At 40.1% G+C, this 24997-nt stretch overlaps 1 protein-coding gene across 6 annotated transcripts in view; it reads left to right on the forward strand.

Annotated features, from left to right (window-relative positions):
- The window catches only part of smoc1 (SPARC related modular calcium binding 1), a 54634-nt gene that overhangs the window by 24243 nt on the left and 5394 nt on the right, over positions 1-24997 (forward strand). For 2 of the 6 annotated variants that reach the window (XM_044375997.1, XM_044375995.1), the window contains exons 6-14: positions 788-838; positions 1449-1496; positions 5524-5613; positions 6057-6137; positions 14725-14917; positions 16646-16728; positions 19571-19676; positions 20324-20568; positions 21625-21658. In XM_044375997.1, the coding sequence (XP_044231932.1) occupies positions 788-838; positions 1449-1496; positions 5524-5613; positions 6057-6137; positions 14725-14917; positions 16646-16728; positions 19571-19676; positions 20324-20568; positions 21625-21658 (931 nt within the window). Of the gene's footprint in view, positions 1-787; positions 839-1448; positions 1497-5523; positions 5614-6056; positions 6138-14724; positions 14918-16645; positions 16729-19570; positions 19677-20323; positions 20569-21624; positions 21679-24997 lie in introns of all 6 variants that reach the window. The other 4 variants (XM_044375996.1, XM_044375998.1, XM_044375999.1 and 1 more) reach the window with 4 other exon arrangements.

Here is a 24997-nt window from a genome sequence, read left to right on the forward strand (position 1 = left end):
ACACCTGGAAGATGGAGTGGCGGTAATGAGAGAGGGGCAAGCTTTCACTTTCCCACCAAGATTTATACTGCTGGTCCAAGGACTGAACTGGTGAACTCTCTGGTCATAAACCCACAATTCTAACCTTTAGGTCCCCTGTATATATCTCTAATCCCTCAAAGGTCACCACTGTTAAGATGGTTTACAATTGGTCAGCACCATTTGTTTGTCAAAATTCACCAGACTTGAATCATGTAAAAGCTCTGTGTGGAATTACTTTGCCTCTGTGAGTGAATCCACTGATGCCTCAGATCTCACTGTAATTCATTTATTTGATTTTAAGACCCTTAAAATCACACTTCTTCAAGTTGAATCATCAAGAGCAGAATCAAGCTGTTTGCTCCAAAAACACTCCTCTCTCATGTAGAAATATAAAATAACCTCTGGAGATCTAGTGTACGAGCTCTGAACTTTTACAACTGGGTTTTTTTCTTGGACTCTACCTGCACTCAGAGGATGAAATCTCAGTTGCACAGTTCTAAATAAACTCTTATGAAATACTGAAATGTAGTTTACAGCACAAGCAACACAATCTCTACCTGTCTCCTTTCTGTCCTGCATAAGATCCGATATTTTCATTGTTTCTTGCAAAGGTATTTATGACACCGCAACCAGAATCTGGGCACAATACAGCTGCTACAGTCGTACATACCCAACTCTTCCCTTCCCTCTCAGATGACAACAAATGACCTTTACTGACATGCTCAGACACTATGACACAAATCAATCATCTCGCATACATTTGCAGGAAACTTCCGTGAATTTATGGGAACTCATGCTGGGACAAGTGGATTGTCAGGTAGTAAATTTCCTTCTAGTTGCATTCAAACTTCCACCTTTTGCCCTTGTATTCTAATTGGTTACACTGTCTAATTTTGCTCTTTCCTTCCATGCATCCATGCATGATCCCAGCTACCTGCATGCACCAAACAAAAATGATATTTGGAAATGTACAAGATGATTTCTCTCATAATAATTTCACACAGATGGTGCAGATCACTTCAGGTTTGCATTAGTCAGTGATAAGATAATGAAACAAGCCTCGTGTTCCAATGTGTTCCTACTATCAAGTACTAACAGAATGTACTCATCAGACTTTGATAAACCTCAGCATCTAACTCAAGATGTCAGTGGGTTGGGTAATCCATGGGAGTGTTGTTTTGCTGTTGGCTTGTGGCTTTTGTTTAGTTGGAACAATCAATCTTCATTCTAAACCAAAAGATAGCCATGAAAATTAGTTATTAAGTGACTCAAACACTCAAAATAATTTATTTGCAGTAAATTTCCAGTATTTTTTTGTTTATAAAATGAATAAACAAGATTTAAACTCTTTAAATGTTCCCCAAGAGTTCTTGCTGTCTAGTCTTTGCTTTGTACATGGTTTTTTTTCCCCTTCTTCTTCACCGCAGGGTCAGTAACCGACAAACCACCTGGGCCACCGAACTCTGGTAGAAAAGGTGAGTTGAGATCTGCTGTATGTTGTGTGTGCATGCGTGTGTGTGTTCTGTTCATGTGTGTTTCTGTTTGTATGAGAATGTGGTCAAAATGTGCTTTGACCTGGTTTTGTGCCATCTGATCTGTGCAAAGTCCATATTTGTGCAGAGCAGAAAGGTACACGAGTTCGGATTGTAAGAGGAGGATTTGGATGAAAACTATTTCTACAGTAAAAGGGTACATTTTAAAACTAGCTGTTTTTTTCTGCATGTTGGCATGATGCTGAGCTCTGTACATGAGCACGTAAGACCTTAGATATAGATACAACAGTATAACAGCACTGCATACTGAATGAGAGACACAAAAGAACTGGACCTGTTTTGTTCTAATTCCGCTATTTTTTACAATTCAACATGTATAATCACTTGAGCAGATGAAGAAAAAATCCTACTGTGGGTCTATGTTTTTCCTCCAGTTTCTTCAAAGTAATTAAATCAAAGAAAAAATAAAGTAAACCTCATGCAAGGATTTTGGCCTGGATCAGCCTGCATTATCAGACAAACAGCTGCTCTGCCTCAGAAATCTCACTGAGAAGAAAGATGGGCAGCCTCTCCGGATTTTTTCTCTTGTAAAGTGCTTTTGTTGTTTCCCAGCTCCGAGGGGGTTACAGTAGAGTTGCTGTGGGGGACTGGGAGAGTGTACAGGTGATAGTCGAGGGAAGATTTGCTGTTGATGTTTGCAATAATTGTTTTTTTCCTCACAGTTTGTAGATCACAGTCAAGACCTGGGTCAAATGGTAATTGACAAATACTGTAAGTTACAGAATTTGTTTTAACATGCTCTGCATACATCATCAGTGTGTTTTACATGGGAAATTTCAGAAAATCTAAAATAAGTTATTATAGTGGACTTGTAGCGAATCTACGGCAGCATATTGCTGCCACGCCAGAAAAAGAAAAATGGATTGATATCACGTTAGAATGTGAAAAGTTTATTGTTATAACAAGATGTTTTTCACATTATTACGACATACAAACTTATCATGTTCTAACAAGAACCTTTGTTTATTGTTATAACGTGAATCACGTTTGAATGAGGAAACGTGCAGAGAATGGATAAATTGAGGAATACGGCTCATTTACACAGATGGTTTTAAGTTGTTGGTTTGAGACATGACAAGATTCTGCTGTTACTGAGCACAGTGGATGATATTATGATAAGTATATGTACGCTAAGAAGGATTTTAAAATGCATGGGGCTGTAAAGAAGGATGAATGAGTCCGACCCTCTGGAGGTAGCGTCATTTCTCATCGATAATTTGGAGGGGCATTATTATTCAGCTGACGTTGGAGGAGCCACCAGAGTCCACAAGCACTAACACACACGCCAAGGAGTGCATGACAGACTTGCTGTCTTCTGACTCCTTTTAAATGCACTTAACCAGGGTGTACGCAAAGACAGATCTCTCTCCATAGCCTTTACAGCAGGACTAAATGGCCACAGCATGTTTTAACCGGAGATTGAGCCACACTTCTATGTACTAACAGCTGGAAGAAAATTAACACATGAGATAGAGGGCACGATGTTTACCCCTCTCCACATACCAGCACAAAAAAGCAGACCATTTCATGTGTAAGAGGCCATAATAGATGGAGAAAGTGTAGGATCAAGCCGTCTTGTAGTTTCACTGCGAAAGGCCAATTGCCAGTTCATAACTGGAGTACATCAGGGGGAGTCCACCTCCGCCCAAAACCAACTTATCTTGTCATAACTTAAATAGTATATTGTTATAACAAGAAATGTTTCTTGTTTCAGCGTTATAAGTTTGTATGTTGTAATAACGTGAAAATATCTTGTTATAAAGGTTTTTGTTATAACATTTTGTTATAACAATAAACTTCTCATGTTATAATGTGATATTGATCCATTTTTCTTTTTATGGTGTGGTAGCAATAGGCTGCCGTACAAATCTGCAGTAGGTTGCAAATAAATGCTGACATATGTTTATGACTAAAGCTTGACCCAGGTATGCACTGGTCTGAGATCAGTCCAGTAACCACTGTATCTGATTTACAGTTTGACCAGATCAATTCAGATTCAATTTGCTGATACAGTATACCATCTGATTTAAGGACTTTTTTTAATTTGTAAACTAAATCCAATCAAAGTTCTTTGTGGTTTGCTTTTGATTGAATTATTTCCCAAGGAATGTTCCAGATGCCACAAACCTGCACATGGGTGAGTATTCTAGGTAGCCAAATTCACAGTATTATATAAGACCCATTACAACTTATCAGTCTCTTAAACAGGACCAGGACAAGGATTCCTTCAGCTCGGAATATTTTGTTTTAATTTTAATCATTCAGTTGTATCAATCTGCTGTATATAGTATACAGTATGTGCCAAACAAGTAACGCTGCTAGAAATAGTCACATTTCAGACACAGTAAAATAGTAATGGTCACCAATTGTGTCTAAGATCACAAGGAACTATATTTGTATTATGTAAGTACATTTTCCTTCATCACATAGCATTATAGCAGTGGAAAGACTAGGATAGTGAAAATATGCTGTTGACTGTGATTGTTTTTTTTGTTTTGTTTTTTTTTAAGAGAGACCAACTGTGTGCACATCCAGGCAAAATTATTCAGGTGCAAGACAAAATTTTTTCATTGCAGGATACAAAGGAGTGAGGTCAGGCCTCAGGAAGATCTTACAGATCGAAACACTGCCTCAGAAAAGAGAATACATTTATTTATTGGGAGCTCCTTTGTACCCAGTTAATTTTTTTTTTTTACCACAGTGTGAGACACTCGTAGCACATATTCTTTTTAAAAGATTCAGACCACATCATTCACTTCATAACATCTAGTGAACAACTCTTTGGTTGCCAAATTATAACATGTATACAGAGTACTTTTACAGAGTTTGATGGTGATGAATATTCATGAATATGGTGATACAGTGACGTGTTGTATGGTTAGCATGTAGCCAAATAAAACCAATCAATACTGTATAAAAGATACCAGAAGAATGCTTGTTAGTGCTTATTTTCAGAGCCAGGAGCTGTTATTCATCCAGTGCTGTGTGTGCTACAGTAACACACTCTCCTGAGGATGATGCAGGAGATAAAGCCGTGGGATTGTTAAATACAAAAACATGTATCCACCTGAGAGAAAGATTCTTCCTATTAAATATGATATTTCTACTGTTCAAATGGAAATTTGGGCTAATGGCACTAGGGGAAAGATCAGAGGGTCAACCAAAAATATTATGGTTAATTATCTTAAGAGCATAACTATCCATGATGAGTTTCATCAAAATCTGGTAATTAGTTCTGGACAAAAATCTTCTCATGGACTATGGTGTGGGCCAAGGGGACATTTTGACCTGACAGTGGCGCTACAATAACAGTCAGAGCATCACCAAAATCATTAGGAAACATCCTCTGGGGACCATGATTATCAATACCAAGTTTCATCACAATCTGGCTAATTGTTGAGATTTTACTTTAGACCGGGGTTTTGGATGGACCAATTCATCGACTGACCCAACCAACAAAACGTCTTATTTTGACAGTAAAGAAAGATGAAGTTCACCCTCCTTTGTTTCTTCAGAGGTCTATTTACCTCTGTGTTTGGATTAGTAGTGGGTGGGCCTTTCTGTTCCTATCAACACATCCTACACACCTGCACTGCACTCATGCGAGCAGGAGTAAAGGGATTCCTGATTGGGGGAGTGTTTTCTCATGTGAGTGTATGTCTGTGCATGTTTGTGTGTGTATGTGTGTGTTGTTGGATGCTTTTTGGTCCTTACTTTATGATTGTGCGAGTGTGAATGTGCAACCTGTGTGAGAATGTCAGCGTGGGAAGTTGATTTATTGATGTGTGTGCGAGAGATGTAGAGCCACATGTAGGTGGTCGTCCTCTGTTTTTCTATTATTCTATCTGTCTATCTGTCTGTTTTTCTATCTATCTTGGCCGGGCCATGTGCAAATCCCAACCATTCAACAGTTCTGGAGAGTAGATTGTATTAACCTCAATAATGGTAGTCTCTTTCCGTTTCTTTCTCACCCTCAACCCAGACGATGGCTCCAAGCCCACGCCCACCATGGAGACTCATGTCCCACCTGAGGGTGATGGTAAGTCTCCCATCATGACTGCTCGTCCACCTGGTCACCCTAGTCAATCAGGGGTTAAAAATGAGGCTCATGAAATTTCTGCTTTGTGCTTTTTTAAGCTTTTGATTCACATTTTGTTCTAGCACTGAAGCTACAGTGTGTCATGATTTTACATTCAAACCCAAGATGCCATTTCTTAAGAATGCACCATTACATCAAATGGAAAAGTCTAGATGTCAAAAATACCACATGACATATTGGAAAGACTGGGACCTTGGATGCTATTTTAATTTTGGTTTTGTGGGCAACGCTTGGCTGTGCAAGTTGTGTTTGAAATATGCAGCTACTGGTGGATCCAGTTTGGCTAACGAGGTGAAAATAAAGATAAACTGTGGTCAATTACTTTGAGATCATCTAAGAATGTGAAATCTGTTGATCTATATTCTGTCCTCCTGTCATTGCAGAGATAACTGCTCCAACGCTGTGGATCAAACAGCTGGTTTATAAGGAGAATAAGCAGAATAGCTCCACTTCCAGGAGGCAAGGTAAGACAAACTCCTGATTCTGAAAACTGAAGGCGCATATTCTTCCCCGATATGCATCATAAATGAACACTTAAAAAGGTTTAGAACAATAGTCCGCTGCAAGAACAGCCAAGAGTTTGTAATTAATATGATATGGTACACTTTCAACACATGATTAATGCTATGAATTCAGATACCTAGAATACTTACCCATGGATAGGTTTGTAGCATTGGGAACATTCCTTGGGAAATAATTCAATTAAAAGTAAACCACAGAGAACGTTGATTGGATTTAGTTTACAATGTACTCTTACATTTGGCACACTCAATTGGCAGTGACCATATCACCGATATGCCCACCTCTCCTCGCAGTATAACCACCTCCTCAAATATCGCCATTACACTGGTCTCAGGATACAATTATTAGCCACATATTGATCTCAAGATGACTATGAAAACGATACCAGGAAAGTAGCTTGTACCATACGTTAAGTGTACAGTTTGAGAGTATCATCTTGGCTCCAGTGTAACCGGTTTCAAAGCCACCAGTCTGTGATGAAATGTAAAACATTTCCAGTCTGAAGACAGCCCTGCACCGGCGGGATTATGTTTCTTGGTTTCTTTCCTTTGGTGTAATTTGTTTAGCTTTCTCTGTCTCCTTTTCAATTATGCCTCAGCATGTTCACTACCCTCTGGGCAGCTGGACTGCTTTCACGCTTCTGCACCAAGTCAAGGAGTGAATGTGGTGGGGGTTGTGTCTGACTATGTGTGTTGGGTTTGGGTGGATATATTGGTTAGCTGTGATATATGGGATGTTTGTCTTTTATGAAATAGTCAGCAAAATGTGCATTTAATTTCTTTCTATTTTATTTGCAGATTTTAATTTAATTTATATCTCATTGTTTATTTACGTTTTTCTACAGTGATGTCTCCTATAGTAGATTAGGAGGTGCGGTGCAGAGTGTTAGTGACCCATGGTTAGGTTTTACTGAAAATGGCCAAATTCTGTAAGAGGAGCATATCTGTTAAAACTGATTTTGATACAGATTTTATGTCCCTAAGATACAGATCGCTGCAGTTTACAAAAAACGAGAAATGGCTGCACATAATCAAAACTTAAAAAAGTGTGTCGTGTGTGTATGTGGTGTTGTGTGGGTGAATAAATAAGGTGCTTATTATGTGTAGGGCTGCAAATAATTATGATTTTTATTATATATTATTTTCCAAAATATTTTTTTCCGTCTAATAGTAAACTGAATATATTTGGGTTTTAGACTATCACATAAAATAAAGAAAAGCAGCAAATCCTCACAATTTATAAGCCTTTTTAGGTGATTCATTGACCAGAATCATACTGATTCCACAAATTATTAATTGTTGTCAACGACAGTCTAAATTAATTATTAGTGCATATGTTTATGTGCCTGTCAATCAGTATGTAAATATTTTGAATATATATGTGAATGTCCATCTTTACAGTATGTATGTTATATGAAATTGGCTCACAGATTCATTTTTAAGCCTTTTACTATTTTACATTTACCTCATGTACTTACACTCACCAGCCACTTTATTAGGTACACCTGTACAACTGCATGTTAATGCAAATATCGAATCAGCCAATCACATGGCAGCAACTCATTGCATTTAGCCATGTAGACATGGTCAAGATGATCTGCTGAAGTTCAAACCAAGCATCAGAATGGGGAAGAAAGGTGATTTAAGTGTCTTTGAATGTGGCATGGTTGTTGGTGCCAGATGGGCTGGTTTGAGTATTTCAGAAGCTGTTGAAATACTGGGATTTTCATGGACACCCATCTCTAGGGTTTACAGAGAACGGTCAGAAAAAAGAAAATGTCCTGTGAGCAGCAGTTCTCTGGACGAAAATGCCTTGTTGATTGCAGAGGTCAGAGGAGAATGGCCAGCCTGGTTTGAGCTGATAGAAAGGCAAAAGTTACTCAATTAACCACTCATTACAACTGGGTTATGCAGAAGAGCATCTCTGAACGCACAAAACATCAAACCTTGAAACAGATGGGCTACAGCAGCAGAGGACCACACCAGGTGCCACTCCCGTCAGCTAAGAACAGGACACTGAGACTACAATTGGCATGGGCTCACCAAAATTGGACAATATAAGATTGGAAAAACGTTGCCTGGTCTGTCTGATGAGTTCTCAGAATTTGGTGTATATAACTTGGAAGCATGGATCCATCCTGCCATGTATCAACGGTTCAGACTGGTGGTGGTGGTGTAATGGTGTGGGGGATATTTTCTTAGCACACTTTGGGCCCCTTAGTACCAATTGAGCATTTTTTAAAGGGAACCTATTATGCTAATTTCCAGCACTATATTTTTATTCTGGGACTCCACTAGCATAGCTTTGCATGATTTGCAATTAAAAGGCCCCCCACAGGCCCACTCAGTTCTGATTGGCCAGCTTTCTGGAAGCCTGCCAAGGGGCAGCCTATCAGAGATGTATTAAGTTACCGCCGATGCAAACCCAACATTTCCTGCTTTACGGCTTCATATTAAAAGCTTTTAAATAACTAAATAACGGGAGACTTTTATGTGAAGAATTTACAGGAAATTAAATGTGTTCCTCAATGTATTAGCAGAGCTCCATTAGCAGCACTAAAAACCAGTCAACACAACAAGATATGGACATATTTGGAGCTCTTTGTTCAGCGGATCAGTTAAAAATAATGCAGGGAGGAACAGTACAAGCAGAAACAGCCAAAGTGATGATGTTTGATGAAGAGCTGCAGACGACCAGCACACCTCCAACAGGTAAACAACTTATTTTACTTTGATCTGCAGTGTAATGGAGTCATGGCTCAGCATGACTACCCCCAAAACAATGGAAAAATGCCATAATGTTAGCTGAGTGGAGCAGTGAGTTGCACGCTGCGCATGGAGCAGATGACAATATAGATATCTGTCAAGACCTGACGTTGGCTCGGGCTGAAAGTTGGAAACTGAGTGTTCAGGGCAGTCTGAAGCCGGTGCTTTTTGCTCACAGGGATTGCTTCTACATACCTCATAATTTGACACATTCGCCATGTTTAATATGAACATCCAACATTGTAACATTATGTATATGACTGAAAATAAGGAAAAGCATAATAGGTCCCCTTTAGAGGCCACAGCCTACCTGAGTATTGTTTCTGACCATGTCCATCCCTTTATTACAGTGTACCCATCTTCTAATGGCTACTTCCAGCAGGTTAATGCACCATGTCACAAAGCTCAAATCATCTCAAACTAGTCTCTTGAACATGACAGTGAGTTCACTGTACTCAACTGGCCTCCACAGTCACCAGATCTCAATCCAATAGAGCACCTTTGGGATGTGGTGGAACAGGGGATTTGCATCATGGATGTGCAGCCAGCAATTCTGCAGCAACTGCGTGATGCTATCATGCCAATATGGACCAAAATCTTTGTGGAATGTTTCCAGCATCTTGTTGAATCTATGCCATGAAGAATTAAGGCAGTTCTGAAGGCAAAAGGGGGTCAAACCTGGTACTTGCAAGGTGTACCCAGTAAAGTGGCTGATGAGTGTATTTTACATGCTATGCTCCAAACAATAGAGCACACAAATACTTGATTGTAATATGGGGTTTCTCAGTGTTTTGAATGATGGCGATGTAGCGGGAGGAAACTGTGGTCAGGGCAGCATTGAGGATTATAATGGAACTGAGAGATATTCAATGTGACAGCTCTTTGAAACTTCTGTGGGAACACCAGCTTCCTGTTTCCAATTAGCATCTGTGTCCTCAAAGGACAAGCGACAAGGCCAACTGAGGGGGAGATGTCATCACGTATGAGGCCTGGGCAATATGTGTGTGTGTTTTCCAGTACATCTGTATGTGATTGTATGTGTGCATGAAAGCAGTACCGTGCATGTGTGTTTGCAGATGTGTGTATCATAAAAGGAGAGATATGGTATATCTTTATATGTTACTCTGTGTTTGTGATTGAGCTGGTGAAAACATATTTGTGAATATGCTTGTATACATGTCAGTGTCTATGTTAACATGTGTGTGTCAGAGGTGGAGAGTAACTAAGTACTTTTACTTGTACTTCAGTACAGTTGAGGTGTGTTTCCATTTTGTAAACTACATTTGAGAAGGAAATATTGTACTTTTTCTTCCACCACATGATATATGTAGTCACTACAGTAGTTTATACAGATTCAACAATTCAACAAAAGAAAATGTAATTTTCTTTTCCTCCTCGCCACCCTCAACTGACCCGAAAACAATGAAATCGCTGAAACTGTTTTTCGAAGATGATGGTATCTTTGATATCTGAGTACATTTTACTGAACTATGTCTTTATTTTTACTTAACAAAACACTTGAATGGAGGGCTTTTACTTTCCTAGAGTAATTACCACTGTGTGTGTGTAAGTGTTTTTGGATAGAGTTAGCTTTGTCCATGATAGATGTCAGTGTTTTAGGCCCAAATCCAGAGTCTGAAATGAAGCACCCCACTGGAGAGATGGTATGACCTGAGACCATTAAACACAGCTTGCTTTCTCTCATTCTTGCTAAACCTAACTGTTTGCAAAATAGAGAAGATTTGGTGAAAAAAATCCTCCTTATTTAAACTCCGCAGAATCAGAGCCTCTCAGTCTTTTTCCCCCTACATGCTGGAAAACCATAGAGCTCACAAAGCAGCCCTCATGTGTGCACATAAACTATGTTATTCATTTACTGGCTCTCCGTCTCTGGATACCCCATAATTATGATGTAGAGCAATGCGGAGATTGTGTTAGTGAAACGTGTTTGCTTAGGCAAAGCAATGCAAAGTCCATTTTTCAAATGGATGCTTTGTTGCCAGACTTTGACGTGCTGTTGTTCAACTGTTGCAAGGAGGGGGAAGCACTCTGTCATGCAGCTCATTTTTTAAAAGTGTGTGGAGAACCAGAAACTCGCAAATCGCCGCTCCTCCTTTGCAGCGAGGCAAACAAAAGAAAACAAAATGTTGAAGGGGTGTAATGCAATCATGTCATCTAAGAGCATGGTGTATAAAAATGTGCAGTCTCATAAAGATTTTTTTCTTTTAATCATATTTGCATGTGTAGTTTGAGGCACTGCGTGTTTTACTGTTCAGCACAATAAGCGACAACAGTAAAACGTTGCAACAAAACATGCTAACGAATGATGTGTTGAAAAGGAACACAATTACCAGACCATATCCATTTTATGACTGAACTCTTCATCATCTGTCTATTTTCATTGCACTCCAGGTCATAAACACACACAAGCACCTACATTCCTATTCACAGAGTTCCCCTATTACTAACATTTCTGCTATTTTAACTGCAGAGAAGGCTTGCTAGAGACAATATTGCAGTGATTACCCCACAGCTGAAAGCCATTGGAGTGAAGCGAAGAGGAGAGAGAGCTGGGTGGGGGGTTAAGTCCAGAGAGGGAGGTATTAGGATGGAGGGAATCAGAGAAAGAAAAAGAGGGAGGAGGAGGGCTAAGAGAGAGAGAACTTAGAGAGGTTAGGAGGAAGGGTTTGAGAGTGATGGAAGGTGTATGATAAAGGGGGAGAAAGAGAGAAATTAGGATACAGAAAAGGAGAAAAGGATTTAAAAATAGTTTCACTTGGCTCTAAACCTGGAGGACGAGGGCCAAAGTGAAAGGCATAAAATGGGGTAAGCCTGTTCTCAAAGATTCTGCAGACGGTCATCTTTTGTCCATTATCAGTTCGCCCTGAAGAAAGTCACCACAACAACAAGCAAATTGTTACAACTGTTACTGACATCCACTTGTGTGGGTTTTTTTTTTTTTTTTTTTTTTTTTTTAAGGACAGTATTTGTTTTCTGTGGATTTGTGTTTCTCATGATTCAGTTCCTGCCAAGGGAAGAGAAATAAAATTGAAAAAGAAACAAAAACAAAAAATAAATAGAGCAGGAATGAAGATATCCAAGGCAGGCAAAGAAGTAGATTGTAGATTGAATTTCATGTCCACACAAAACTGAGAGGATTACATTGCAAGCGTCCAGCCTTTTTCCATTCATATGTATAAAAACAATTTTCTTTTGGGAATCCTAGCGCCTGGCGCCAGCATAACCTCTGTATAATAAACAGTGCTAAATAATTTGGATGTGAAGGAACCTTGGCGAGGACCAGAGGCACGGCACAGCGCTAAGAACACTTGAGTGTGAGTCTTTGCAGGAGAAAAAGTTCTGTGGTGCAGGGACACGTTTAATTCAGTGTTGGCAGCCATTCTCAAGAAACATGACCAACCCTCAGGCCTGCTGCTGAACCTGCCATCACTGTTATCTCCGCCTTTACTAACATTACCAAGAAGGTTGACAAAAGACTATTTTGTTAAACATCTGTAGATAATGTTTTGTGAAATTAATTTTCTCAACCCAAAGAAACTATTAATCTGCCATTATATCCATTATGAAATCCTGTAGGTCACATCAATATTCCTAAAAATCCCATTAGAACAGGATGGATTAAAGTTTGAAGAGTTTGAAAATCAATTATGAAATCAATTAACATTGTGCTCACAATGTTTTTCTTTTTTGGCCACTTTGGGGCAATGCAACAAGTTGTAGACAAAACAATGTCATATTGCCATCTTATAATGTTGTCATAGTGAACGTGATTGCAAACAGATGCCTATTTAGACATTCAGAGTCACCGTTTTGGTGTCCACCAACTCTTGAAGGAAATATCTGGTTCTTTAGCTGTTAAATGTTAAATATGTTCACCAGCTAGTCACTAATTTCTAATTTCTTAATCTGTCTGCCCTTTGGCAAGGCAGCTTTATTTACAGAGCACATTCCATTACATGGAAATTCAATGTGCTCTACATTAAAAAAAAGAGACAAAAACATCAAGCATATGCAATGAAGTGGTAAAAAAGGAAGTAGATTAAAAGATTATAAAAAATAATACACACAGTACCTACATATACACACATTTGCATACACACACATACTCGAGGAAATTCATACAGAGCAGCAGTCACCACAAATACACACACACACACACACACACACACACACACACACACACACAGTTCATAGGCCTGAGAAAACAGGAAGTTTTTGAGCTTAGCTTTAAATGTGGATACAGTTTTTATAGATCACAGTTCATCAGGCAGAGCATACCTGAGGGCAGGTCCATAGTAACTAAATGCACCTTTACCAGCTCCTGATTGTATTCTGGGTACAACCAGAAAGCCACCGTCTAAAGACCTGAGAGATCTGATCGGGGTATAGTCAGTGAGCTTTGGTGCTGGGCAGGTAGTGTACAGTGGGTTTATCAGAGCTTTTTCACTGAAAACAGCTGCTTCATGTTGCTGGAAACTAGGCTGATGAGAGCAATGAGACTGAACCAAAACAGTAGTTGAATTGAGGGCCGTAAAACCAAAACAGTGAGCTGAAAACGCTAATAGAACTGCAGAGCTGGGTGATAATTCTCTGTGGGTTTGTCACTATGACAGACATTTTCACACTACAAGTAGTTATTTGATTTATTGTTGGTGTAAAAATATTGATTATAGCAGCTTTAAGTAAAGAATCTGAAAAAGCACCATTGTTGTGGGGTAGAGAATGTGCCCAAATGTCTGTAGGAGAGAAAGCCCATATCTAATTACACATGCTCCTTGCCTGATGTTGTCTTGAATGAGGCAGTGACTGTGCCGTATTGTCCTAATTATGGTTTGGTTTCTGGAGCTGTGTGAGCTGAGACTAGCGGCACTGCTTTGGCACTAATCAGCTCCAAAATATGAAAATCCCACATGTCACCACCACCTTCAAGGAAACGCTTCAAACAGTTAGTGTGACCCTGTTATTGTAGGTTAATGCTTCATAGAGCACTTGAATGGAAAATGAAGAATGGATCAGGAGCAGTAAAAGCACACTTAATCTCCTTGGTAACAAGCTCAGCATGCAGCTCTGTTGTACTTGACTTAAGAGTGAGCAATGGACTAAATGGATGTGAATGTAAATACAGTGTGGTGGGACCAAGTATTGCTGCAGCATTTCAAGGGCCGATGCCTGTTGTTGAACAGACCGATGAGAGATTGCGGTGGGTGAAGACTTCTTGATACAGGGAGGAAGGACTGGTAGCTAAATTTGTAGATTTTATGGTAGAAGTCTTTTCATGTTGGAGCCAAACTGCCAGAAATAGAAACATGGTCAGCAACAAAAATAGAAAGCTCCAAATATATGAAGTAACCTGAAGAATACTTAATGCTACAGATATAGCGCCATCTACCTACAAGTAGCTGGGCAGTTCGAACCAACAGCCACTCACGATGTTGGACAGCTTTCCTCCAATTAAGAACTACACCAAATCAACATATGGAGGAGGCAGCCACTACAAATGCTTTGTTTAATAACTTGCCAAATATTTAAACTGTGGATGAAGTGTCATCTCTGGATAAATAATGAGTCACATGATCATCCTGAGTAAGATGTATATTGATAGCCATATGGTGTAAAAACATCTTGTCCCACACTGTCACCTATTAGCCTCGTGATAGATTGGTAATCTTTTTTTGTAAGTGTGTAGTGTGTTTCTGTGCTCTCGATTGTGTCTCTGTATTGAGTGTGTTTCTCATGGTTTTAGAGAAAGTTCCCTCTTGTGACCAGGAGAGACAGAGTGCCCTGGACGAGGCTCGGCTGAATCCTCGTGAGGCAATTTTCATCCCTGACTGTGGGCCCGGAGGGCTTTACAAACCTGTCCAGTGCCACCAGTCCACAGGCTACTGCTGGTGTGTTCTGGTGGACACGGGACGGCCCATTCCTGGAACCTCCACCAGGTAATATCTTTTAACTGAATAGGTACTTGGCTTAAACCATTTTTATTATAGGCGTACTGTGATTTTGATCCAAATTGTGTATATTCTGTTCTTTTATTTATTTATTTTTCTCTCTGATATCCTGGTAGCAGGATGGGTGGAATAAACTCTGTTCAGCTTTGTTGGTACCAAGGCTGCTTACATTTAAAAAAAAGTGATGTTATGACATAGCTTTAATAGTTTTTTAAAAGGTGTTTGTGGCAGCACTGTCCCCTTTTGTGACTCTTGAGACCTTAAATTTTGTTTTGCCAAGTTGCAGCTGCCAACTCACTTGGCAAAACAATTAGCTTCAAGCCCTGATGGGAATATCAGTTAGTTGGCCATAAACACTCAGCGTTTGGTATGACGTTTGTTTTCACTGCAGTTGCTGCTGTTTATATTGCTTTCAGGGAAATAGCAGAGGCAGGAATGGAGAAGAGGCAACAAAGAAACGGTTGAATAAGTGATGCCTATTGCTCATGCTTTAGCTGTTTAAAAAGTTTTTATGATCTGTGTCTAGAATGTGAATATTACAACTTGAAACACGGTGCTATATGAAGAGAAAGACATCAGATGTTTGAAGGACTGTAAACACACACTGGTCAATACAGGAACTGTTTTAATTCCTGAAGGGGCATCATCATTCTCTCTCCAAAGGAAAGTTCATGGTTTACAGGATGAAGTAAAGACATTTTTCCAATTTGAAAAAAATGTGTTGGTGTTTGAATATAGGAAAACTCAGGATTAGTTTCAAATCAATGAGGTACCAGCGTTTTTTTTAAAGACGAAAATAAATAACTGAAAGCCCCGAAAACTGTAAAATAAATCATATGAATAGTAGTAACACACACACACACACAGACCATATTCTCATCTGCATTTCATAGATATTGAATGACAACCTTGAAGCGATTATTTCTTCGCATAAGAATTTATTGTATTTTGGACAAGACCTCATGTCACTCATCCCAATTTCTTTCCTCTGGACAGCAATGTGCAGTCATGCATCAGACATCCCATTTTGGATCAGTGGCCATGCAGACTGTGAAAAAAGAAATGACAACTTGCCTTTACTTTGAGAAAAAAAAGGCAAATGAGACACACATGCTCAATTTTCCATCCTATTCAAGAAGCACCGATACAATAGCCAGGAGAAAACGAGTCATGCCACGCATAATGCCAAACAGTTTGTTATGGCTCTGAAACAAAGCTTTGTAGATGTCAAATCAAATTTATTTATTGAGCGTTCATAAAAAGAGGTTAATCACTGTCAATAATTTTTTACAGATGAACAGTGAGCATACAAATTAAAGCCAAACAGTAATAGATAATATATTTTAAGAAGCCATAACTTGCATCCATGCATGCTGTGAAGAAATTAGGGAGGGTGCATGTGATCATAACAAAGATACTTCTCCTGCACCAATTATATCTCCTGGATTTTAATCAAGCTGCGTTCCCAATAAGAAGCTCCAAGTCAGATTGTTCTGGAGCCTGCAAGAAAAACAGGCAAATCTTTTGTTGAGTCTTCAGTTCCAGGCCATGCAGGTTTGATTTTTCTGTGGCTGAACAAATGTGTCGACACTTCTTTTATGTCTCAGGTTTTTCACACATTGCTAAGACAGATTTATTCTTTCCTTCTTCAGTTTCCTCTTCTGTTTCTGTCTCATGCAGCCATGTTCCTGCTGTCCTCTCTTTTTTGTGTAACAGGTACCAGACGCCGGAGTGCGATGGTGCTGCACGTTCTCGCGTCTCAGACACAGAAGATCCCTTCCAAGGCAGAGACCTGACAGGTTTCCTTCACTTTTCACTGCAATCCAAATTCACTTTTGGGTTTGGGATTGCAGAAATTTTCTTAGACTAAATTATTGTCTTGTGGAAAACCTTATTTTTTAGCGACTGAGGAGGCTAAAAAAAAATCACTAGTACGCCTGCAGCTACAAGAAAGTATGTCGAGTTCCATTTTCTTATAACATTTCACTTTGTCACCTTCATGGTAGCTGACAAGATGAACATTTTGATCAAGAGTTAACCAAACCACACTTTGTGGTGTTGGATTCCCTGGCAGCAAAGATCAGAGACTCTCCTCTAAACCAGAGGTCATAACCTCGCCTCATACTCCTCTGCCCTTGTTACTGCTCACTTACTTTTGTTGCCCCACTGTTTCCCCATCATTTAAGGTTGCATTGTAACTCTTATTTAACTCCCCATCTGGTGAGTTTACAGAGTCAAGCATGACTCCTGACTGTGCAGCAGATGTGTGGCATGTTTTATGGAAGGTGTGAGTGTTGCGGGGTGCGGTGGTGAGGCTGCGGGGGGCTGCTGTGGGTGTTGGAGACCACGGGGTGCTGAGTGGAGATATTTTTATGTACTGTAGAGGGATGTTCTGAACCGCCACAACAAAGCACAATATTTCATGGCTGTCAGATTAAGGCAAGAGGAGAAAAGAATGCTTGAGAGGGCAGTCTATTAACAGCAGCCACAGGTTCAATCTCACCGTGCCCAAAGTGCCACAAAAGTGCCAAAGTGCTCTGTCAGGAGGAAGTAGACAAACTCTTCCCTCCAGACCTTCTGTTGATTTACAGTTCAGTCAGCTCAAGAACTGAATATTGTTGTTATAAAACCCAAATGTTAAAAAAATCTTTGATGAAAATAGTTTGGTCTTATCTAGTGTTACAACAAAATATGATAGATGTATGTTAGTTATAGATAGATAGATAGATAGATAGATAGATCGATAGATTATTGCCATGCAACAGTGTTGGTGGTAATTGCTTGGTATAGCATGGTAGCTCAGTTCCAGTGCAAAAGAATGAACAAAACAAGCAAACAAGGGCCATAAACCATTACAACACACACAAAAAGGAAACACATGAATGTGAGAGTATGTACAGCGAATATATATGATATATACAGCTCAGTTCCCCCAGCATATCAAATAGCTCAACAGACAACAGTAAGTACAATGACTGTTGTACAAGGGCACCAAGTCCAGTCTGAGTTCAGTCCAGAACATACAGAGCATTCAGGTCAGTATATGAGATCTTATGGCATGAGGGGCTAGCAAGGGGTGTTAAGTGTTCTGTCTGCTGTAGGAGAGAGGCTGTTTTTGAAACGAGTGGTGTTTGTTAATATAGACCTGTATGATCATGATGTCATCCTGTCAACACTAGAAAGACCAGGACAGAAATACAGTAAGTAAGGTTTTTTCAAACTAACTCTATACCACAAGGAGAAAAGAATGAGTGTTTAGTGTGGACAGAGTGGACACTCAAAGATGTTCAGCAAAAAGTTTCAGTTTTGATTAATCATTTTCTGTATGTGGAGAGAAATTTGGGAAATTCAAAGTGGAAATTGGAGGGATTTCTGAACGATTAATGGGATAAAAAAAAATGGAAATTTTGTTGGACAAAACTATGTCTATTTCCTCTGACTTTAATCTTTGCTTTTTTCTTGTGAGATGGATAGCTGGATCTCATCAAGGAGCGGAAGACAAATCAGATAAAACAATCTGAAGAGGGAAAACCGTAACATTCTTAGACATAGATTACGTAATTTGTGAAAAGGTGCCACAGGTGGACACTGGTGATCTCAATGTACATACAATGGGGAAATTCTACTTTATTGTACACCCTCTTTCTGTCTACAGCTGATAAATCCCATTTTAACCTTGTTTGGTGCAGCTTTAATGAGTTTTAAAGTCTTCAGATTAACAAGATCAAATCTAAGTGGTCCAGAGCCTGTTTGACGCTGCCAGAGGTCCTGCACCACACTGTGCCCTTGACACCTTGCCACATAGGCTGCATAGAACATAACGGTTTGCGCTTCATAACACCCCAATTTAACACTTGGATTAAGGCGCAGCAAGGCAGTGCTTCTCCGAGCTTGTCGTGTCGTAGGAAATGCTAATTGGATTCACCTGGCGGGGCAGCGGACCACCTCCCACAGAACGCCCTGAACCAGCACAAAAGGAATGAAAAGAAGTGAACAGAGCAGAGGACAAGGAGGCCACAAATGTTCAGAGGAAGGGGAGGAGGGGATCAGCTAAGAAAGCTTGAGAGAAAGAGGGAGAAACTGAAAAAAAGACAGAATGAGAAGATTAGTTTACTATGCAGCTGTGTTTGAAGTTTCCCTTTAAGAGACACAATTAGGAGGGAAAAATTTGCACTGGTTTAGCGTGCTATTAAAACCATACATCTGGGCAATTAAAAAGAGCTACCCAAGGTGTTCAGAATTGTGTCATAAAAGTTAACAGGTCTGCACTGCTCAACAAAGCTCTCTCATCACTGCACACTTCTGTTCCACCTCTCGCCATGTGCCTCGGCTCTGTTTTTCTGAAGTCTTACAAAACACCCAAGCAATGTATTTTAGGTCAAATGAAAATATATTCACAATGATTCACCAGTGATTGGTGAATATAGGCTATTTAACAGGTATACCTGGTTTGTCTTTAAGCTTTGGATGAGGTTTGCATGCTTTGTTCTACTGTGAGAAAAGACCTTTCCTGTTTGACATCTCTCATACTGGTTCATCGATGCCGAGACTTCAGAGGCACTTCAGCTTCACTGCGCTGTAATGACTCAAATTACTTGTGGAAGGTAATTTTGGTGTATTTGTGTCTTTGATTTGTGTCAGGTTGCCCAGAAGGGAAGAAAGTGGAATTCATTACAAGCTTGTTAGATGCCCTCACCACAGACATGGTCCAAGCCATAAATTCACCAGCCCCCTCTGGTGGTGGGAGGTAAGTACAGTATTGTCGTGTACCATAGGAAGAAGAGGAGTATTGTATTGAGCAGGATACTTCATCACTGACTCTTCATGGAAAACTTCAACCTCTTCTGGTTTTTCTCATATAATCCTTCCCTCTGGTTTTCTGAACTCCACGGTAATATTTTTTCTCTGACATGTAATGCACAGATCTTGGCACGAACACTGACTGGGTTTGATGTTCACTTTTCCACAAAAGCTACAAAAGTATATATACAGATGGGAGTGAAAGGTATTTTGGATTAAAGATGAATAAGCTGCTAAATATTTTGTTGCAGAAGACAAGGTGACCTCAGTTTATCACAAATCAATAAAATGAACCTTTCTTTAGGTTGAAGTGACATGATTACATGTCAAATGGCCACATGTGTCACACAGGATTAAGAATTTGTTCATCATAAATGCATGTTCAACATGTTATCTCACCATAAAGTATATGTGAACTTTCGCCTCTGTATCTCCAGTTTATTCTATTTGATGTGGGTAATTGCTAAGATTAAAGTTATATCTTCTACATTTTGAGCAGGTTACATCATTTCTTTGCCACTTCCTGTTATATCCATCCTTCTAGGTTTTGAATGTCCTGTTCTCACAGCTTTGTTTTTCTCTGACCCTTACCAGATTTGTTGAGCCTGACCCCAGTCACACTTTAGAGGAGAGGGTGGTGCACTGGTACTTTGCCCAGTTGGATAACAACGGCAGCCACGACATCAACAAGAAGGAACTCAAGCCTTTTAAGAGGTACCTGAAGAAGAAAGCCAAACCCAAGAAATGCGCCCGCAAGTTCACCGACTACTGTGACCTGAATAAGGACAGGGCCATTTCCCTGCAGGAGCTGAAAGGCTGCCTGGGCGTCAGCAAGGAGGGTAAGAGAGGAAGAGGAAACCTGGGGAAAAACTGAGTGAGAGTGGGTTGGCAGGGTCATGGAGTAGGGTCATGACCCTGGTATGAACTTCAGGCCAGCTGGGAAAATGTTCTTATAGAGTATAGAGTCTCCTTCAACAACCAGCTAGAGGAGCTCTTTGTCACGCAGAACTCATTTTCTTCAGTTAACCAGCTCCCCCAACGGTTATAAAATTGAATGTCTTGAACCAAAGCAGCAGGTTTCAAAAATAGAACAAAATCAATTTTCCAACAGAAATGCCAAATCGAAAAAATTTACAAGAATAAAAATGGTGCTTGGTTGTGTTAAGGTGATAAGTTTCCACATGTTTAAAACTTCCAAATATACTGAATGAGTGTAAACTACAACACAAAGAACTATTGCCATGAGGTGAATTAGATTTTCACTAATATTTCATCATGTCGAAGATGAATTCAAGTCAATCAAAGTCACTTGGTCATTCAGAGGAAGGGATGAAGTAACTGCAGTGCAGGTGACAAACAGATGTGTTGGCAGTCTAAATGAGGTGCACTGCTCCACTTAGCGCTCCCTGATGAATATTTAGACAAGACTAATGTATTAGTGGATCCTAGACACCGTCTGGGCCGGAAAACTGTAACTACTCATGAAGAGTTCACAGACTGGTCCTAATAGAGATAATAAACAACAGTCAGTCCTACAGTGAGAGGCTGCTGTCAGCTACAAGCGAAATGTCATAGAGCAAAGAGAAAAAGAAATATACTCATGTTTAGAAATGATGTAAGTAGTTTGAAGAAGCCCGCAGATTTTGACACACCTTTAGACACTTTTTAGACATTACACATTGAGTTGCAGTGTGAAGTGATTTATCCCATTTCAGTGATGGAAATATTTTTTTGCAGGTATAGCTGCATTGATGCATATCGTTTAAAAATTTTAAAAAATTATATATTTAAAATGAACAATGATTATTTCCTTTTATGGCAAGCTATTTAGTAACAAGACGTCCACCTCCATCAAATTACATTTTTTTTTCTTTTTTTTTTTTTCTCGTTTGCAGGTAGCTCAACGACAAGCAGCAACCAAGGGACAAGGCAAGGGGCAAATTTGTTCAGTAAGGCAAACTAATACGCTTCTACTAACCGTGCCTCTGCCTTTGAGTGCTGTAGTTGTCTTGTTGTGTAATCCATTAACACGCAACATTGGTGAAATGTGTCAGTTTGTATTAGTTGCAGCTAGTTGACACAGCAGCTTTCTATGCACATGCAAAGCTTTCCATGGTGATTTGTACAGAATACTTAAAGTTTAAGTTGTCTGTCCATGCATGTGCATCTATGTGTGGCATGTGTGTCCATCGCTATATGTTATTGGCACAAATTATTGGTATATTATCTGTTCTGCTGTTATTTTAGAAAACTGTTCTGATGATCTGAATTCTTAAACTGATCAACGGGCCTGAAAAACTTCCAGCTTGGTCTTAAATATATTTCTTAAGATGAATTTTGTGACATCTTGGTCCTTTGCTTACTTTGATTTTGACAACAAGAATCTAAGAAGTACCAAGAGCCAATGAATATAACAAAGAGGTTATCATGCTATTTTGCTGATTGTCTGTCTTTTTGTTTGTCTTTCATTTGTTCAATGTGTCTCTCTCCGTCTCTCTTAGTGTCGTGTTCAATCTATTAGGATTTCCCATTATTGGTCCCATTGGTGCTGTTGACTCTGGCCAGTGGGCCGGTTCAGCGCCACATAGCATTGAGGTCATGTGTTTACCCTGGCGCTACCCTGCTGCGCCTGAAGAACAGTGGCTCAGAGCGGGCATAACGTCAGGCCTCTCGGACCCTGGGCACGTCTGCCAGGATAAACAGCATTTGTATTAGAAGAGCAGAGATGGAGGCTCAGCCGGTTGTTTTCGCTTTAGTCACCAAGTCTCTCACCTTCATGCTTAAGAGCTGGAGGTAAAAGGCCTGACAGCTTTATACGGCTCCTTGTGCTGCCACTCAGGCACTCTTAGCTAGTGATGATTGTGAAGAGAGTGATATATTGTATGTTACGGGAGAAGGAGAGACAGAGAGAGCCTGCATGAAAGAAGCAGGAGTCTGCAAGAACATATGGCACCATTCTGCCTTGACTAAGATAGACGGCCATTGTGTTCAGGTAGGCTTAGCTGATCCTCAATGGCCTGGATCCCTTTAAGTCAAGCTGCATTTGTCAGGTATTAAATCTTATCATGCTCTGTCGCAGCTTTGGATTCGTCACTGTTCACACAGTTTACAGTACGTGCTTTTTGGTGAAGGATTGTGAGCATGTGGGGCAGGGTGGAGCACATCTGCATGAGGCTCCTCGCTCTTGACACGTTGGCAACAGCAAAGGAAAACATCTGAATACCTTGTGTGAGTTTTGAAGTGCTGAAGAGGGTGGCATCCATCCTCTGAAGAGACTGGAAACCTCATTATAGATGAGATATGTAACAGAAGCCCGGGGCAGTTATTTTCACTGTAAAGCCACAGTCAGCAATGGATGAGCAGCAGTTCTGGTATTAAGATGGCCCCGGCATCTTGTCTGGTTCACTGTAATGAACAAAATAGAAAAAATGTTTTACAGTTAAACTTGTTGCATTGAGATTGGGCAGCAGGGTTCATGATGTTCTCTTCAAGTCTTAATTCCATTTAGAAAGACGTAAACACTCATTTGAATAAGTATGAACACATGCGGGTGTGCATGTACAAATGCTTGCACACACCAAACACGGGCAAACACAATTACAAGATATTCGAGGATCTCTTATGAGTGCTTACAGAGGTTTTAGACAGAGGGTTTAGGATGCAGGAAGCTTTTGCTGTTGTTGAGAATGAGTAGATTTGCATTTGATAACTAAGTGCACCATTTTAGTTGCTGCTACATGCTACAGTTACAGAATTCACTCAATGGAGATTGAATAACAAACTAGTGGCACCTTGTTGTGATCAAATCCATTTGGATGGATGGACAGATGATGGAAATGTGGGTTATTCTTAAATTGTGTGTCAAAAAAGTGATCGCCTTAACAAACTGGAGGCAGGAAGAAGGCAGCAAATGCAACTTTTAAAATAAATATTTTTACTTGGAATTGAAGTAGTTTTTCACAGAAAAAAGGTTGGTTTATTTTGATGGTGTGTACTAATCATAATCCTATAAAAGTTTATGATTATATATGTATGGACTTGACATCAGTAAGTGCTGATGATTAGGAGGGAAACACCTCAACACTGAGGTTATTTAAGGGCTGATTTTACTAAGGCAAACAGTCTGGTAAAACAGTAGAGGAAGATGTACACATGCTTTTTGCGTCTTGTCTCCTGTTTTATGTCAAACTCCTCTCTTCCTCTCTTGTCTCCTTTGCTGCTCTCTCTCTTCCTCTCCTGTTTGTCCTGGCTGTGTCCGTCATTAGCCAGGAATGAAAGGAGGGCATTATGAGGCAGACCTGGCACTGGGGCCGCAGGACCATTAGGGAGCCCAGAGCCCTGTCCTCTCAGAGCCAACAGCAATTACTCCACACCACTTGTATTTTAATTACTGTGACATCAGCTCGACACACTGTTCTGTGTTAAAGGTAACAGAGGTCAACAGAGAGGGCCGTAACAGTTAGATAAGCATCTTTACACTCATCATCACTACCTGGAGATGAGTTTTGCTCCAAAAACGGGAGTTAGACCACCTTCCCTATTTCATGGGCTGTTCTACAAGGCTAACAGTAAACTCAAGCCAGTGTATCCATCCACTTAGCCAAGTCCCTTTTCCCAGTTGCGACCACGTACAAGTATACCATGATTCCCAGCTCTTGAGCCAAGTGTCTTTATTGGCTGGTCCCAGGTGAGGCGAGGTGATTCACCGCTAGACGGGATCTGCTTTCAGCTCTTTATCACAAGTGGGGCCAAGGTGTCCAGGGAGAGGCAAGGGAGCTTTGTGTTGTTAATGGCACAGACAGTGTCCTCAGTGACTGGGAGGAGAGGACGAAGAGAACCATTCGCTGCTCTGGAGCCTGGTAATTGCAAAGCCGAGTCATCAGCACTACTGTAGCTCAGCTCCTTACAACAGAGACATTTATCTGAGCTAAAGAGGGTAACATCATGACTTCACTGGAAAGAAGTATCATAAAAAAAATGAGATACTGCATAGTTTAGCTGGTAGAACATGCCACTAATGCTGCCACGGTTAAGTGTTTTTGACAGACAAGTCTAATTTACTCTGAATGTAGAAAATACTACAGTTCCTCAGCTGCACTGTCACCTAAAATCCATAAACACTACAGAGGCCAAACTGAGGTCAAATAACAGCTGGTTTAAATCTTAGAACTGAAATACCTGAGCATTCAAATGTCTCTCTGTGATTTCTTTATATCCTGTTTTCACCAAAAACGTATGTTGTGTTTTTGCTGATCAGGCCTCCAGATG

Source organism: Thunnus albacares, chromosome 15 (assembly GCF_914725855.1).
Source record: "Thunnus albacares chromosome 15, fThuAlb1.1, whole genome shotgun sequence".
NCBI lineage: Eukaryota > Metazoa > Chordata > Actinopteri > Scombriformes > Scombridae > Thunnus > Thunnus albacares.